The sequence below is a fragment of the Equus quagga genome, chromosome 2 (genome assembly GCF_021613505.1).
Source record: "Equus quagga isolate Etosha38 chromosome 2, UCLA_HA_Equagga_1.0, whole genome shotgun sequence".
Classification (NCBI taxonomy): domain Eukaryota; kingdom Metazoa; phylum Chordata; class Mammalia; order Perissodactyla; family Equidae; genus Equus; species Equus quagga.
In genome coordinates, this window is record NC_060268.1 from 127,700,434 (window position 1) to 127,715,844 (window position 15,411).

At 42.7% G+C, this 15,411-nt stretch overlaps 1 protein-coding gene across 3 annotated transcripts in view; it reads right to left on the reverse strand.

The window, feature by feature from the left end:
* Window positions 1-271: 271 nt before the first annotated feature.
* HKDC1 (hexokinase domain containing 1) overlaps window positions 272-15,411 on the reverse strand; it is a 60,639-nt gene continuing 45,499 nt past the window's right edge. For 2 of the 3 annotated variants that reach the window (XM_046651837.1, XM_046651830.1), the window contains 4 exons: window positions 14,559-14,742; window positions 11,175-11,330; window positions 6,062-6,295; window positions 272-1,189 (listed from right to left, as the gene is read on the reverse strand). In XM_046651837.1, coding sequence (XP_046507793.1) covers window positions 1,045-1,189; window positions 6,062-6,295; window positions 11,175-11,330; window positions 14,559-14,742 — 719 coding nt within the window. In that variant the 3' untranslated portion in view covers window positions 272-1,044. The remainder of the gene's footprint in view (window positions 1,190-6,061; window positions 6,296-11,174; window positions 11,331-14,558; window positions 14,743-15,411) is intronic. The other variant, XM_046651844.1, reaches the window with a different exon arrangement.

Here is a 15,411-nt window from a genome sequence, read left to right on the forward strand (position 1 = left end):
CCTGTCACCTCCAGCTGTTTAAAAGCATGTGGTAAATGCCCAATCCACGAAGTATTCATTCAAATGAAATTGAATAATTTGTTAAAGATATCGTAGAAGATATTCCATTTATTTCCCCCTGTGGAAGGAAGTTTGGACTAAAGAGATGCTCTCAGCAATTTCTGACTCCACATGTCCCTTATTCCATCAGCAGAGCATGAAGTTATCAACAGAGCCTCCCAGATGAAATATTAATACCTCATGAAAAGATTCTTGGGAAATCAAACATTTTTTATTCATTTACTGGATTTCATATACCTAAGAGTCCTTAAAACAACTATCAACAGTAGCAACACAAACCAGATGTAAAATGAAAAACAGGTGCCCCAAATGGCACCCTTCCCCAAGACACAAGCATATTGAGAAACAAAACCCTACAGGGTGCTGATATGACTCACTTTAGGCATGAATAGATTCCTACAGGGCTCCCTGGCAATCAACCCTTCTTCATCCTGGGGCTGAATGCTCCAAAGTCTTTGTTCTCTTCACATTTGAAGTCGACATGACAAGTTAAGGTCACGTTAGATTAGATCTCCAGTTTGTTGCATGAGTCTCTATCCCTCTCCACTGTTCATCCACAAGTAGAGGGCCCAATCCCGGCCAAGTGATGGCTGAAGCATCCCAGTGGGGAACTCAGCCAGTCAGGTCACATGGGCAGATCACGTATATGCTTCCGAGTCCAGCAGCCGCGGGACCCAAAGCCAGCGAGAACTAACAGCTCAGGCCTCAGCTGAAAACTTTGCTAAAAGGGGATCTCTTGGGTCCAACAATTTGATTTTACAAGTTGGCTCATCTTTGGCCCAAATATGCCAAATAGAGATGCCATTTAATGCCCTTGAAAAGCAGTAACAAAATGCTAAGAGTGCCCAAGAACCTGGGGTTCTCTTTCAGCCATCCAGAAGGTGAAGTCAGCCAGAAGCTTGCCTGTTGGTCCCTGACCAACTCATCTGCCAGCGGCAGGGCTGGTCAGTACCCAAGGCGCATCAGCCCAACCTCGAGGGACTGCTAGTTCTTCCATGCCTGCTGTAATCTCTTGGCCACAGCAGTGATCAGAGCTGCTCCCTTTCCACTTCCATCTTCTGACAGCATGAATGTCACATCACATCGAGGGGCTAGTTCTTTCACAGTTTCCTGCAATATCCGAGAAAAGCTATGAAAAAGAGAAAGAGAAACACCATCAGCTTTTACATATCGGATCAACATATTTATGAATGATGCCAATCTAGTTTGTTCCTTCCCGTTTGCTTCTCAAGGCTCTAGAATAGCTTCTTACACTGTTTCTTAAATAGCTGTTTTAATTTTACCTTTTTTTGAGCAACTACTAAGAGCAGAGAACATTCTAGACGTTTTACATGCAGAACGTCAAAGTGTAATAAATAACAGTTTGAGGGGCCGGCCTGGTGGTGCAGCAGTTAAGTGCGCATGTTCCACTTCCGCGGCCCGGGTTCGCCGGTTTGGATCCTGGGTGCGGACATGGCACCGCTTGGCACACCATGCTGTGGCAGGCGTCCCACGTTTAAGTAGAGGAAGATGGGCACGGATGTTAGCTCAGGGCCAGTCTTCCTCAGCAAAAAGAGGAGGATTGGTGGCAGATGTTAGCTCAGGGCTAATCTTCCTCAAAAAAAAAAAGTTTGAAAATAATTATTACTATCTTCACTACATAAATAAATTGATGCTCAAAAGTTAAGAAACTTGTGCAAGTTTGTATAACTAGTAAGTTTATTAGGATTTGAACCAGACCTTTTTCCAAATTCTACCTTTTTATTGTTCAAATTTTCCCCCAATTTTTATTTCGAAAATTTTCAAACTTAGAGAAAAGTTGAAATAATAGCTCAGTGGAAACCTGTACACCCTCTTCCTAGACTCAAAAAAAGTTAAAATGTTGCCCTATTTACTTTCTCCACCCATTCCTTTATCCGTCCCCACCTCCACTAGTTTTCCGCCAAAGCACATAGTCTCAACCACAATGATACTTGGCCTCTCTCAGCTGTCTCTTGAAACATTAAATCCGTTTGAATGGACATCTTCGGAGTCAGTTACGAGGCCAGTCTCTGGGGTCTAAGTATGTTTACCAGAGGCCTGCGCATCTAGGCCTTAGGTCCTGGGATCCTGGGTTACTGTGAATGGTACAGATGGTGGTCATCTCTGAGGGCCAGCATGCCAGGACAGGTTCTGAACCCGACTCTAACACACAGCCAGTGTGTGACTCTGGCCAACCACTGATGCTCCCTGGGGTCCTACTGGTTAAGCGGGAAGAGAAGGTCTGAGGTCTTATTGAAGGCACAGTAGGTTGGTTAGCCCCAGACTTTCTGGAAGAAAGGAGAAAATGGCTTGGCAGTCTCTGATTAGTCAAGTCTGTCTTTATTTTATTTTTTAAGTTTTTGAAACCTGTACAATTCAGTGGTTTTTAGTGTATTCACAAAGTTGTGCAACCATCACCACTATCTAATCCCAGAACATTTTCATCATCCTAAAAAGAAACCCTACACACATAAATAATCACTCCCCCTCCACGCCAACCCCCAGGAGCCTCAGCAATCATTAATCTACTTTCTATCTCTACTGATTTGCCTATTCTGGACATTTCATGTAATGGAATCATATACATAGCGTATAGTCTTTTGTGTCTGGCTTCTTTCACTTAACATGATATTTTTCAAGGTTTGTCAAAGTTGTAGCATGTGTCAGTACTTCGTTCCTTTTTATGAGTAATATTCCATTGTATGGACATACCACATTTTGTTTATCCATTCATCAGTTGGATATTTGGGTTGTTTCCCCTTTTGGCTATCATGAATAATGCTGCTAAGAACATCCAACAAGTTTTTGTGAGAACAAGTTTTCGATTCTCTTGGGTACAACTGGGAATGGAATTGCTGGGACATATCATAACTTTACGTTTATCTTTCTTAGGAACTCCCAACTGTTTCCCACCAGCAATGTATGAGCACTCCAATTTCATCACATCCTCATCAACACTTATTATTGTCAGTCTTTTTTATTATAGCCATCCTAGTGGGTGTGAAATGGTATCTCATGGTTTTGATTTGCATTTCCCTAGTGACTAGTGATAAAGAGCATCTTTTCACATGCTTATTGGCCATTCGCAGATCTTCTTTGGAGTGAAACCTATTTAAACCCTTTGCCCATTTGTTAACTAGGTTACTTCTCTTTTCATTGTTGAGCTGTAAAAGTTCTTTATATATTCTAGATATAAGTCCCTCATCAGATATATGATTTGCAAATATTTTCTCCCATTGTGTCTTTTTACTTTCTCTGGGTGTCCTTTGAAGTACAAAAGTTTTTAATTTTGATGAAGCCAAATTTATATATTTTTTTGTTGTTGCTTATGCTTTTTGATTTCATATTTAAGAAATCATTGCCTAATATAGTTTTAGCTCTTAAATTCAGGACTTTGATCCATTTTGAGTTAATTTTTGTACATGGCATGAGGTAGGAGTCCCACTCTGTGTTTTTGCATGTGGATATCCAGTTGTTGCACTACTTGTTGAAAAGAATACTCCTTCCCCCATTGAATGGTTTTGGCATCCTTGTTGAAAAGTAATTGTCCGGGGCTGGCCCAGTGGTGGAGTAGTTAAGTTCACATGCTCCACTTCTGCAGCCCAGGGTTCATGGGTTCGGATCCTGGGCGTGGACCTACACACCGCCATCAAGGCAAGCTGTGGTGGCATCCCACATACAAAATAGAGGACGACTGGCACAAATGTTAGCTGAGGGACAATCTTCCTGAAGCAAAAGAGAAGAAGATTGGCAACAGATGTTAGCTCAGGGCCAATCTTCCTCACAAAAAGAAAAGAAAAGCAATTGACCATAAATGTGTGGGTTTATTTCTGGACTCTCAATTCTATTCCAATGATGTATATGTTTATCCTTATGTCAGTATCACACTGTCTTGATCATCATAGCTTTATAGTAAGTTTTGAAATAGAGTCATGTGAATTCTCCAATTTTGTTCTTCTTTGAAGATCGTTTTGATTATTCTGAATTCCTTGCATTTCCATATGAACTTTATGGATGATCAACTTGCCAATTTCTGTAAGGAAGTCTGCTGGTATTTTGACACTGATCGTGTTGAATCTGAAGATCACTTTTGGAAGTATGGCTATCTTAACAATATTAAGTCTTCTGACCCATTAACACAAGATATCTTTCCATTTATTTAGGTCTTCTTTAATTTCTTTCAATGATGTTTTATAGTTTTCAACGTATAAGTCTTGGACTTCTTTTTTAAAATGTATTACTAAGTATTTTATTGTTTTTGATGCTGTTGTAAATGGAATTGTTTTCTTAATTTCATATTAGTCATTGCTAATGCATGGAAATGCAATTGATTTTTGTATACTGATCTTGTATCCTGAAACTTGCTGAACTTGTTTATTATTTCCAATAGTTTTTCATGGATTCCTTAGGATTTTCTATATACAAAATCATGCCATTTGCAAAAAAAGATAGTCTTACTTTGGTCTTTCCAGTACAGATGCGTTTTATTTCTTTTTCTTGCCCAACTGCCCTGGCTAGACTTACCCTTGATTTTTCCCTTGAGGTCACATATTTTGGGCCTGGTTCCTACAAGCCTCTCCCTTGAACGAAGATTTGACTGAGAGGCAAAAACCACATGACCATCTGGAGGCAGCACTAGAAGCAGCGCAACGTTGAAAGAGCAGGGGTGAGAGGGGACACCCTTGTCTTCTTCCTGATCCTAAGGGAAAAGCATCCAGTCTTTCACCAGTAAGTACAATGTCAGCTCTGGGTTTTTCATTTTTGTTTTGTTTTGTTTTTTGTCTTTTGAGGAAGATTAGCCCTGAGCTAACTGCTGCCAATCCTCCTCTTTTTGCTGAGGAAGACTGGCCCTGAGCTAACATCCATGCCTACCTTCCTCTACTTTATATGTGGGACGTCTACCATAGCATGGTGTGCCAAGCGGTGCCATGTCTGCACCCGGGATCCAAACCGCCAAACCCCAGGCCGCCTGAAGCAGAATGTGCAAACTTAACCACTGTGCCACCGGGCCAGCCCCTAGGTTTTTCACAGATGCTCTTTATCAGGCTGAGGAAGTTCCCTTGTACTTAGTTTGTTGATCCCTTCATGGCTTTTATTCTGAAAGGTGTTGGATTTTATCAAATCCTTTGTCTGCCCCTGACCATGCGGTTTTTGTCCTTTGGTCAAGTCTTGGTTCAAGGGCGAGGCCATCTAAACTAAAAATATGTGACCCCAAGGGGAAACCAAGAGAGAAGACTCCAGTCAGTTATTCTGGATATTCATTAGCAGCATGGAAAGGGCTAAGGATCAAGGATTAGAATGATAATATGTTTGTGGATACATTTCAGCATGATCAGAAATTTGTATAAGCGTGTTGAAACTTTTCCTATTCACCAAAATAAAATGTAAAACGTTAAATAAAACGAATAGCTTTCATCATTGAAGTTTTCGTGACGTGCTATGCATTCTAAGATGCTATTTAATTTAATCCTCATGACAGCCTGTGAGGTAGGTACAGTTTTTGTCCTCATTTTACAGATAAAGAACTGAGGTTCAGAGAGGGTAAGCAACTGGCCCTAGGCCTCCTAGCTTCTAAGTGGTGGAGCCGGGATTCAAACGCACATTGCCTGGCAGGGCTCTTAACTCTTCTGTCCACTGACTCTGAGCTGAGGAAATTATAACCAGCTCACACTTGACCAATACTCTGTGCTGTGCAAAATGATCAGTTCTCATTACTCCCCTCTCTTGTGAGGTGGGGTGGGAATACGTTCATAATAATCACCTGTATTTATTGAGCGCTGTGTGAAGCACTTTACCTGTATTAACCCTCTTAATCTTCATGCAGCCCTATGAGATGGAGATTATTACTGCCTGCCTTTTACAGATGAGGACACTGGCTAACACTCCATCATCATGCTTCTAGGAAGCAGAGCCCCCAGGGCTCACACCTTGCCTGTCAGATTCAACTGAGTCCACACTTGGCCTCAGCACCCTCCCAGTCCCGCCTTTCTGGGGCACTCACTGCGGGTGCAGCTTGTACAGGGTGCCGTCCACGCCCACGGTGATCCTCAGGCGCTCGAGCCCCTGGTCTTCCCTCCTTTTCTCTACAATGGCAGCCAAGCCAGCGCCACAGAGCTGGGCCGCCCGCCGGGACACAGCTCCGCACACCTCCTTCACCACAATGCTGTCCTCACACGTGCTGTCCAGGCCGAGCTGCTGCAGGATCCTCCTGACCTGGAGGAGGGCCAGCCGATCACTGCAGGCAAGCACAGCAGGATGTCAGGGTCTGCTTCTTGGGGCCCTGGCACCCGTTCCGCATGGCTCACAGCCCTCATCCCTGGATGCCCTGGCAGGAGGGAGGAGAAAATGATCCAGACAACAGCTAATTTGGAGCAGAACGCCTTAGAAGCTGAGACCCAGGAAGGTCTGCCACCCCCAGGAAGTCCTATCATCTTTAAAAAAATGAAGTGTGAGGGGCCAGCCCAGTGGTGCAATGGTTAAGTTCACATGCTCTGCTTCTGCAGCCCAGGGTTTGCTAGTTCGTATCCCAGGTAGGGACCTACACACCACTTATCGAGCCACACTGCAGCAGACGTCCCACATATAAAATCGAGGAAGATGGGCACTGATGTTAGCTGAGGGCCACTCTTTCTCAGCAGGAAAGAGGAGGATTGGTGGTGGATGTTAGCTCAGGGCTAATCTTCCTCAAAAAAAAAAAAAAGTGTGAGCACCTCTATTGTTAGGCATGTTCAAATCTATTATCTCACTAGGAGCTATTATTAGATTCAGTAACCAACACATCAGGTGCCTGATTTTCAGAAGAGGATCCTGAGGTTCAGAGTGCTAGAGACTTGACCACAGACAGTAGAGAGCAGGGATTCAAACACATGCCTTCTCACACCGAGTCTAGCCTCTCTCATTGAACACACCCGCTCCAGTACTCTGGCTCCATTCAACTGGGGCCAACTTTCCTTCTATTTAACTTTTCCTGATTCTCTACTTTCTCTTTCGAACTAGACTACAAGCTCTTTGAGGGTAAGACTGTATTCTCAATAGTAGCCAGCATAGGGCTGCATACGTTCAATGAGCAAGTGAATAAATGAATATGCAACGTACAATCAGTGCCTTAGTGACTAGGAACCTGTTAGGACCATCAGCACACGCAGAGAGGCACCCATCGTGGATACAGGCTGGCCTCGAGTCTAGACCCTAATGATCTCTCAGTGAACTTACAGAGCTCTGACTCCCAAGCTAAACAGTGTGAAGTTATAGCCTTGAGTGTCTCAGGTAATGCAGGAGTCCCCCCTTATCCATGGAGGATACGTTCCAAGACCCCCAGTGGATGCCTGAAACCGTGGATGGTACAAAACTCTATATACACTATGTTTTTCCCTATACATATACACCTATGATAAAGTTTAATTAACAAATTAGGCACAATAAGAGATTAACAACAATAACATAAAACAACTAGTACAATATACTGTAATAAAAGTTACCATAGACCTTAGCAACCTCAGCATAGGATTTTTTTTCTTTCCTTATTAAATTGAGAACTTTCACCTTTTCACTTAAAGGAAGCATCTTCTCTCGGGCATATTTAAATTGCCAGCATCACTAATTTGCACTTTGGCACCATTATTGGGTAAAATAAGGGTTATTTAAACACAAGCACTGCGACACCTTGACAGTCATTCTGATAACCCAGACGGCTACAAGTGGCTAACGGGCAAGTAGCGTGTATACAGCGTGAATACGCCAAAGGGCTGATTCATGTCCAGGGCGGGTGGAGAAGGACTGTGCAAGATTTCATCACGCTACTCAGAACGGCGTGCAATTTAAAACTTATGAATTGCTTATTTCTGGAATCTTCCATTTAATATGCGGTTGATCACAGGTAACTGAAACCAGGGAAAGTGAAACCATGGAAAGGGGAGATACCGTATTTAAGGAAGAAGAGTGCTGTCAAGAGGACAACTGAGAAACAACCTGCATGGCCATATAGCAGATTCAGCAGGTAAATGGTGTAGCCAGACAATACAATTCTTTGCAGACCTTAAAGATGAGTTTGCATGAGAATATTTAATGCTACGGAAAATGTTCCTGACATATTAAGTGAAAAAATAGATCATAAAATACTATGTGCCGTATGAGCCTGGTTTGTTTTTCAATGTCTGCCCTTGCACAGAAAAAAAGAGCAGAAGGAAATCTATTCAGATGTTGATAGGATTATCAGTAATTCTTATTTTCTTCCTTTTGCTTATAAATGAGTAATATTTGCATAGGAAGAAAAAAAGTGGGTTTTTCTAGTATGTAGAAAAATAAAACCTGAAGTTCCTTCCACAGTCCAGCCCTTCACAGTTTACCTAGTTCTTTCACAAACATTCCCTTAGTTGATCTTCAGAGCAATCCTTGGGGTTAAGCAGCAGAGCAATTATTTATCTTATAAAGAAGGAAATTGGGGTCCAGAGAGGTAAAGCAACCTGCCTAAGGTCACACAGCACAAACAAGTTAAGTGGTAGAGATGAATCTTAAACTCAGGTTCTGAGGGGGCCAGCCCCGTGGCCCAGTGGTTAAGTTCGCGCACTCTGCTTGGGCAGCCCAGGGTTTCCCGGTTCGGATCCTGGGTGTTGACCTAGCACCGCTCATCAGGCCTTGCTGAGGCAGTGTCCCACATGGCAGAGCCAGAAGGATCTACAGCTGGAATATACAACTATGTACTAAGGGGCTTTGGGGAGAAGAAGGGGGAAAGAAAAGAAGATTGGCGACAGATGTTAACTTAGGTGCCAATCTTTGAAAAAAACAACTCAGGCTCTGAGAATCTCAGGCTTCTTCCCCTGACAATCACTGGACTCACTGTCCCACCCCACCAACAACATGCTTGGACATGGGCCGCAGTCAGCAGCACCTACTGTCTTACAATTGGTGCTAGATGGAGGTGATTTTCCTCTAATTCCATGATGGTTTAAAAAAACACCAGGAGAAATCAAAGCATCCAAAGCAGGCAGCTTTTGGGTGGCAGAAGCAAAGATTTCTGGAGGCTTATAGGTCCTGCCAACTTGCTCTCGTCCAGAAACAACTTTCTTTGTTATTCAGGCCAGAAAAACCCAAGGCAAAGATAAGTTAATCTGCTTCTCTCCCACACATGAGGGAGAGACAATTTCCCCCACAGCAGAAGAGGATCCCCCTGGTCACCAAAGATGACGACTTTTAACTTGCACTTTCAGATCTGAGGGGTTGAAGACCAGACCAAAAAAGGATGCAGAGCATCTGCCAATCAATGCTTCAAAACACAAAATGGCTGCTGCTGCCCGTCCCGCCACCGTCTCCTTAGACAGCGGGAGTTCCTCTGCAACCATCCATCTCATCTACCTCATTAAGTACACTTCTTTCATTTGTCAAGTTAATTTTGTTCCTGAAGTGATTTTTGACTTGCTGGCATCTAGACCGAGAGAACTGAATGAATGAATGCAAACTGAGAGAAATTGCAGACACGAAGCCTCTGACAACATCAAGCGCTGCTATGAAAAGCAGTGACACTGGGGCACTTGTACATAACTGGTGGTGGTGGTGGAGACTAGAACTACCTTTTAAAAAAGTGTGTCCATAGGGAAATGTTTCTTTTAACCAAATGCTTCTACTCATAAGGAAATAATTTATGAGATGCAAATGACTATGTGTACAAAAAGAATAATTACGGTGTTACTTAGAATTGCAGAAATCCACAAATTATAAGCTAGACATCCTATAGTAAAGGGAAAGTTTAGTAAATTATAGGATAGCAACATAATATAACATTATGCAGCCATTTAAAATGATAATTACACCAAAGAGTTGATATGGGGAAGTTCCTCTTTCTAAAAATATTCCAGCTAATAACTGCAGAAGGAGTGATAGCATTACATTATCACCGTTTCACAATCTCTAGGGAAATCATAGATCTAGGCAATGATCATCAGTGACTGCTAACATGAAAGGGAGACAGACAGACAGACAACTCAGTGCCACCTACGAAATAGTCTTGTCCAAGATTCCACACTGAATCTAACCACGCATCTGGGTCTAACTATGACTTTGCAAGAAATACAAGGGACAGAGGAAAATGCTAAATGCTGCAATCAGCAAAATCGAGAACATAGGAAACATAGTATAAAATGATAGTTTCTTTATCAAATATATTATAAGGGGAAATGAGAGAGGAAGGAGAAGTCTATAGATTAAAAGAGATTTTCAAAAGATACCAACCAAATGCCCTGTATGGATCTTGTCTGGATACTGATGCAAACAAATGAATTGTAAAAACCATTATTTTTAGGTAATTTGGGAAATAGGAACACTGACAGGATATTTTATGAGATTAAAGTTTATCATTAGCTATTTCAGGCATGGTGATGGTAATGTGGTTATGTTTTTTTAAAGAACTCATATTTATAAATACATTTTGAAATATTTATAGATGAACTGACATAAGACGTGGGTTTTGTTTCAAATCAATCCAGTCTGGGAGTGGGGAAAGCAGGAGTATGTACATGAATCCAGTCTGGCCGTGAGTTGATCATTGTTGAAGGTGGTGATGGAAACATCAGCGCCATTTTACTACTCCCCCCACTTTTGTATATATTTAAAACTTTCCGTAACAAAAAATAAAAACCAGAATTATAAATGAAAATTTCCATGAACACTGAATAAACAATATACAGAATGATATGTATAATATGATTTCAATTATGAAAATATGTTTACACACATTCAAGAACTTGAAAGGAAATATATATGCAAAAATCAAAACAGCCATATTTAGTAGTGAGCATATGGATGATTTTTTAAAAGACTTTTCTTTCATATTATGGATACCTCATCTTTTCAGGAATGAAAAAGTATCATTTTCTAGGCTAGGCTAACTCCTGTCTAACAGTTTAGGAACCAGGCAGGCTGCTGGCCCCTCGGCTATGTGCTGTGGTCCTGATGCTGCTGGAGAGAGGAAGCAGCCCCCAGAGGCAGCCCTGTGCCCAGCCAGGCCCTCACTGTCTTTGTTTTTAAATCTCAAATCTGCTAGACACCCAAATGTGCTGTGACAGCAGCACATCCCAATCAGGGCCTCTCGCACCGAGCAGGTGAACTCGGCCAAACGTCACCTTTCGATCTGCGACAGGAACTTGGTTTCAAAGATGCCCCTGGTTCGGAGACGCTCTGAAATCTGCCCACGGAAGAGGAGACCCTGCTTGGTCAGGTCAATCAGGATCTGCCGCACGATCTCTCCCAGATACATCCCACTGGTCATTTTCTCATATCTGTTTGGAGAAAGGGATAAGGTTGGTGAGAGTAGAAAAATCAGGGCTGGTGAGTGGCTCCCAAAAGGACCATGGGTCGGGGTGTGGAAAGCACACCACTGGATCAGCCAGCTGCCTCGTTCGGAGCGGTTCAGAGTGGGCAGCAGGCCAAGAGAAATGCAATGCAGGAGCCAGCATGATGTGGGAAAGCCAGGCTTTGGAGCCATGTTGACCAGGAGCCAGGTCCGACCTCTGCCACATACTAGCTGCATGACCTGAGCAAGCACTGAAAACCATCATCTATGAAACAGGGAGCAAAACAACGACCCCACGAGACTGTTGGGAGGCTAGCTTCTGGTACACAGTAGGCACTAAGCAAAAGTGAGTCCCTTTCCTGGCCCCCAAACCGGTTCTCTGTGGCTTTGTATTATAAACCTGTTCTACTGGAGATTCTCCTTGGCTTTGTATTTGAAGAAATCTGTTCCACTATAGACTTCGCTCCGTGAGATAATACATGTAAACTGTCAGCACCCGCGGGGGGGGCTCAAAAAGTGTTAGCTCCCTTTCCCCTTTCTACCAGGCTGTGAGCTCCATGAGGGAAGGAACAAGAGGAAAAGGGGCTTTGTAACAGACAGGCACTGGCCAGGCACTCTGCTCAGGTATGTGTGGCAGTATTAATAACAGTGATTGTTGTTATTGTGGAGCTGGACTGCCACTGCCTGCAAGGCCAAATGCAAATCTGAGGGTGCCTGAGACTTATGTGCTGGACTTGTGTTCTCTCTCTCTTTTTAAAGATTTTATTTTTCCTTTTTCTCCCCAAAGCCCCCAGTACAGAGTTGTGTATTTTTAGTTGTGGGTCCTTCTAGTTGTGGCATGTGGGACGCTGCCCCAGCATGGCCCGATGAGTGGTGCCATGTCTGCGCCCAGGATCCAAACTGGCGAAACCCTGGGCCACTGAAGAAGAGCACATGAACTTAACCATTCGGCCACGGGGCCGGCCCCAGGACTTGTGTTCTCTTAACTGTTCAGGACCTCATCAGTCTAAGGAACCAACATGATACAGACAAATTATGGTGACTGCAAGGCAAATTCAAATGTGTTGCCCCCTTAAACTCTCACTCCAAAAATGTGAACCTCCAGTAGATTTAGACACAAAATTAAGTCAGGGGGAACCTGCTCCTTGAGAAGAGCTTTGATACTCAGATGTCCCAACTTGGGATTCAGAGATAAGGTCCCTGGGTTCTGGAGCAATCCTAGTGCAGGTGGGCTTACCTATCTGCTCAACTTCTCCACTTACATATCGTCCATCACAATAAATCTATATTTTCATCTTATTTTGTATATTGAGACACTAAGTTTAGTTATAACAAAGACCATATGGCCTGATAGTAAAGCATTTTTTACTATCTGGTCCTTTACAGAAAAAGTTTGTCAACCCCTGTTGTAAAGGATGAGCCCAAGTTAAATCATCAACTCCCAGCATCCTAGCTCTATTCCCCATTAACCCCTTTCTCTCCTACTCAGGAAGGTATATGAGAATGTAATTAAAATGTACTCTTGGGAAATCCCTGGGGGCCTAGTGCTTAAGTTCAGTATACTCGACTTCAGCGGCCCAGGTTTGGTTCCCAGGCACAGACTTACACAGCTCTGTTAGTAGCCATGCTGTGCTGGCAGCCCACATACTAAAAAACAGAGGAAGATTGGCATGGATGTTAGCTCAGAGTGAATCTTCCTTAGCAAAAAAAAACAAAACAAATCAAAAAAACACTCTTTTTTTTTTTTTTTTAAAGAATCACTCAGGGGCTGGCCCCATGGCCGAGTGGTTAAGTTCGCGCGCTCCGCTGCAGACGGCCCAGTGTTGCGTTGGTTTGAATCCTGGGCGCAGACATGGCACTGCTCATCAAACCACGCTGAGGCAGTGTTCCACATGCCACAACTAGAAGGACCCACAATGAAGAATATACAACTATGTACCGGGGGGCTTTGGGGAGAAAAAGGAAAAAATAAAATCTTTAAAAAAAAAAAAAAAGAATCACTCATTGTTTTTAGTATGGTTAGTAATTGGAATACACCTCACAAGTGATTGTGATCCATGGTGGGACATGATGTCATGGTTGAGAACCAGACTCCCATCCATCACCTGTGGCCTCTTCCCCACTTCCAGAACAACAGAGGTTATCAATCTGGCAGCCAGCTCCTGAAAGGCTGAGGATGTTGACCTCTAAACTGGACCTACCAGAAGCTCATCCCAAGAGGGCCCACTAAGTCACCACATCCCTGCTCTGTGACACTCGCTCACAATGAATGGACTTTTTGACAACCTCTGCCTCACTTCCAAAGCCACTACCAGACCTCATGGCACCTTATGGCAACTAGAAAAAGGCACCCCTTCTTTATACTTGTTGGAAACATCATAATATTTTGCTTTTAACTAGTGCAGCCACTATGGAAAAGAGTATGGAGATTCCTCAGAAAATTAAGATTAATTAAGATTATTCCGCTACTGGGTATTTCTCTAAAGAACATGAAAACACAAATGCATAAAGATACATGCACCCCTATGTTCACTGAAGCATTGTTCACAATAGCCAAGACTTGGAAGCAACCTAGGTGCCCATCAAGGGACGAATGGATAAAGAAGATGCGGTATTTATACACAACGGAATACTACTCAGCCATAAGAAACGATGAAATCTGGCCATTTACGACAACATGAATGGACCTTAAGGGTATTATGCTAAGTGAAATAACTCAGAGTCTGTATGATCTCACTCATAAGTAGAAGATAAAAACAACGACAAGCAAACACATAGCAACAGAGATTGGATTGGTGGTTACCAGAGGGGAAGGGGGAGGGAGAAGGGTGAAAGGATGATTAGGCACATGTGTGGTGATGGATTGTAATTAATATTTGGGTAATGAACATGATGTAATCTACACAGAATTCAAAATATATTATGATGTATACCAGAAAGTTATATAATGTTATAAACCAATGTTACTGCAATAAAAAAAGAGAAAAAACCATTTATCTAACGTCTAAAATAGACTATGATAATAAAAAAATAGTTTATTCTATAAAAAAATAATATTTTGCTTTTCAAATAAGACACTTCACTGACATCTAATGGAGATTTGTAATAAATATACAATGCTATAGTGTCCATGATATGAAAATGGAACCCTTCTTAGATCTGGTAAAGTCATATACTGCACAACCTACATAATGTACACACCCACCCTCCTCACCTCTGTTTGCCAGGATTCAAGGACCCCTCGTCCACCTCCTTGTCATATTGGGTCCGGATGTTGTCTATACAGCCATTATCTCCAAATCCTCCCCACTCTGTGTTAATGCACATCTTCCCTTCGTCCCCTTCTACCAGTTCGATGTTCCTCATCTCCTCCATGTAGCATAGGTTGCTGCCTGTTCCTAGAAGGAATCGTGAAGGGACTTTAGTCTTCAAAAGACACCGCAAGGTCTTAAAGAGCCAGTGGAGTGCAGTGGATAGGAATTTAGGCTTGAAGCAGATAAACTGGGTGTGGATTCTAACTTTACACTCATAGGCAAGTATCTCATCTTTCAGAGGGCAAATTTCTTCCTCTGTAAAAAGGAAATAATACCTGCCTTATAAAGAAAAAAAACCCGAGATGACATCAGTTAGTTTCCTCCACATAGACAGTATTCAATAAATGGTACCCATGATATGATCATCATTACCATCACCACATCACATCATCATCATCCTCATCGTTATTGTTAAGCTACAGGTATACAAAGTGAGCTTCCAAGTAGTCACCGAGTTAGCAGTCAGAGCTGGAAGGGACCATGAAGAATCATCACGTCTTGGATGAGTAAACGCATGGCATCTGTAAGCTGCCCTCTTCTCCTTTGCCCATGACCTACTCTCAGAACTACTCTCAACACAAGAGTCCAGTCAACTATTATATTCAATCAAACAAGTCTCACCTCTTTGCCCTCCTAGATCTAGCCTAACCCTTCCCACGGATGAGGAAACTCAAGTCCAGACAGAATAAGTAACCTGCCCAAGGTCACAAAAAGGGTAAGAGTTAGAGTGAGAGGAAACTTCTTACCTGGCAT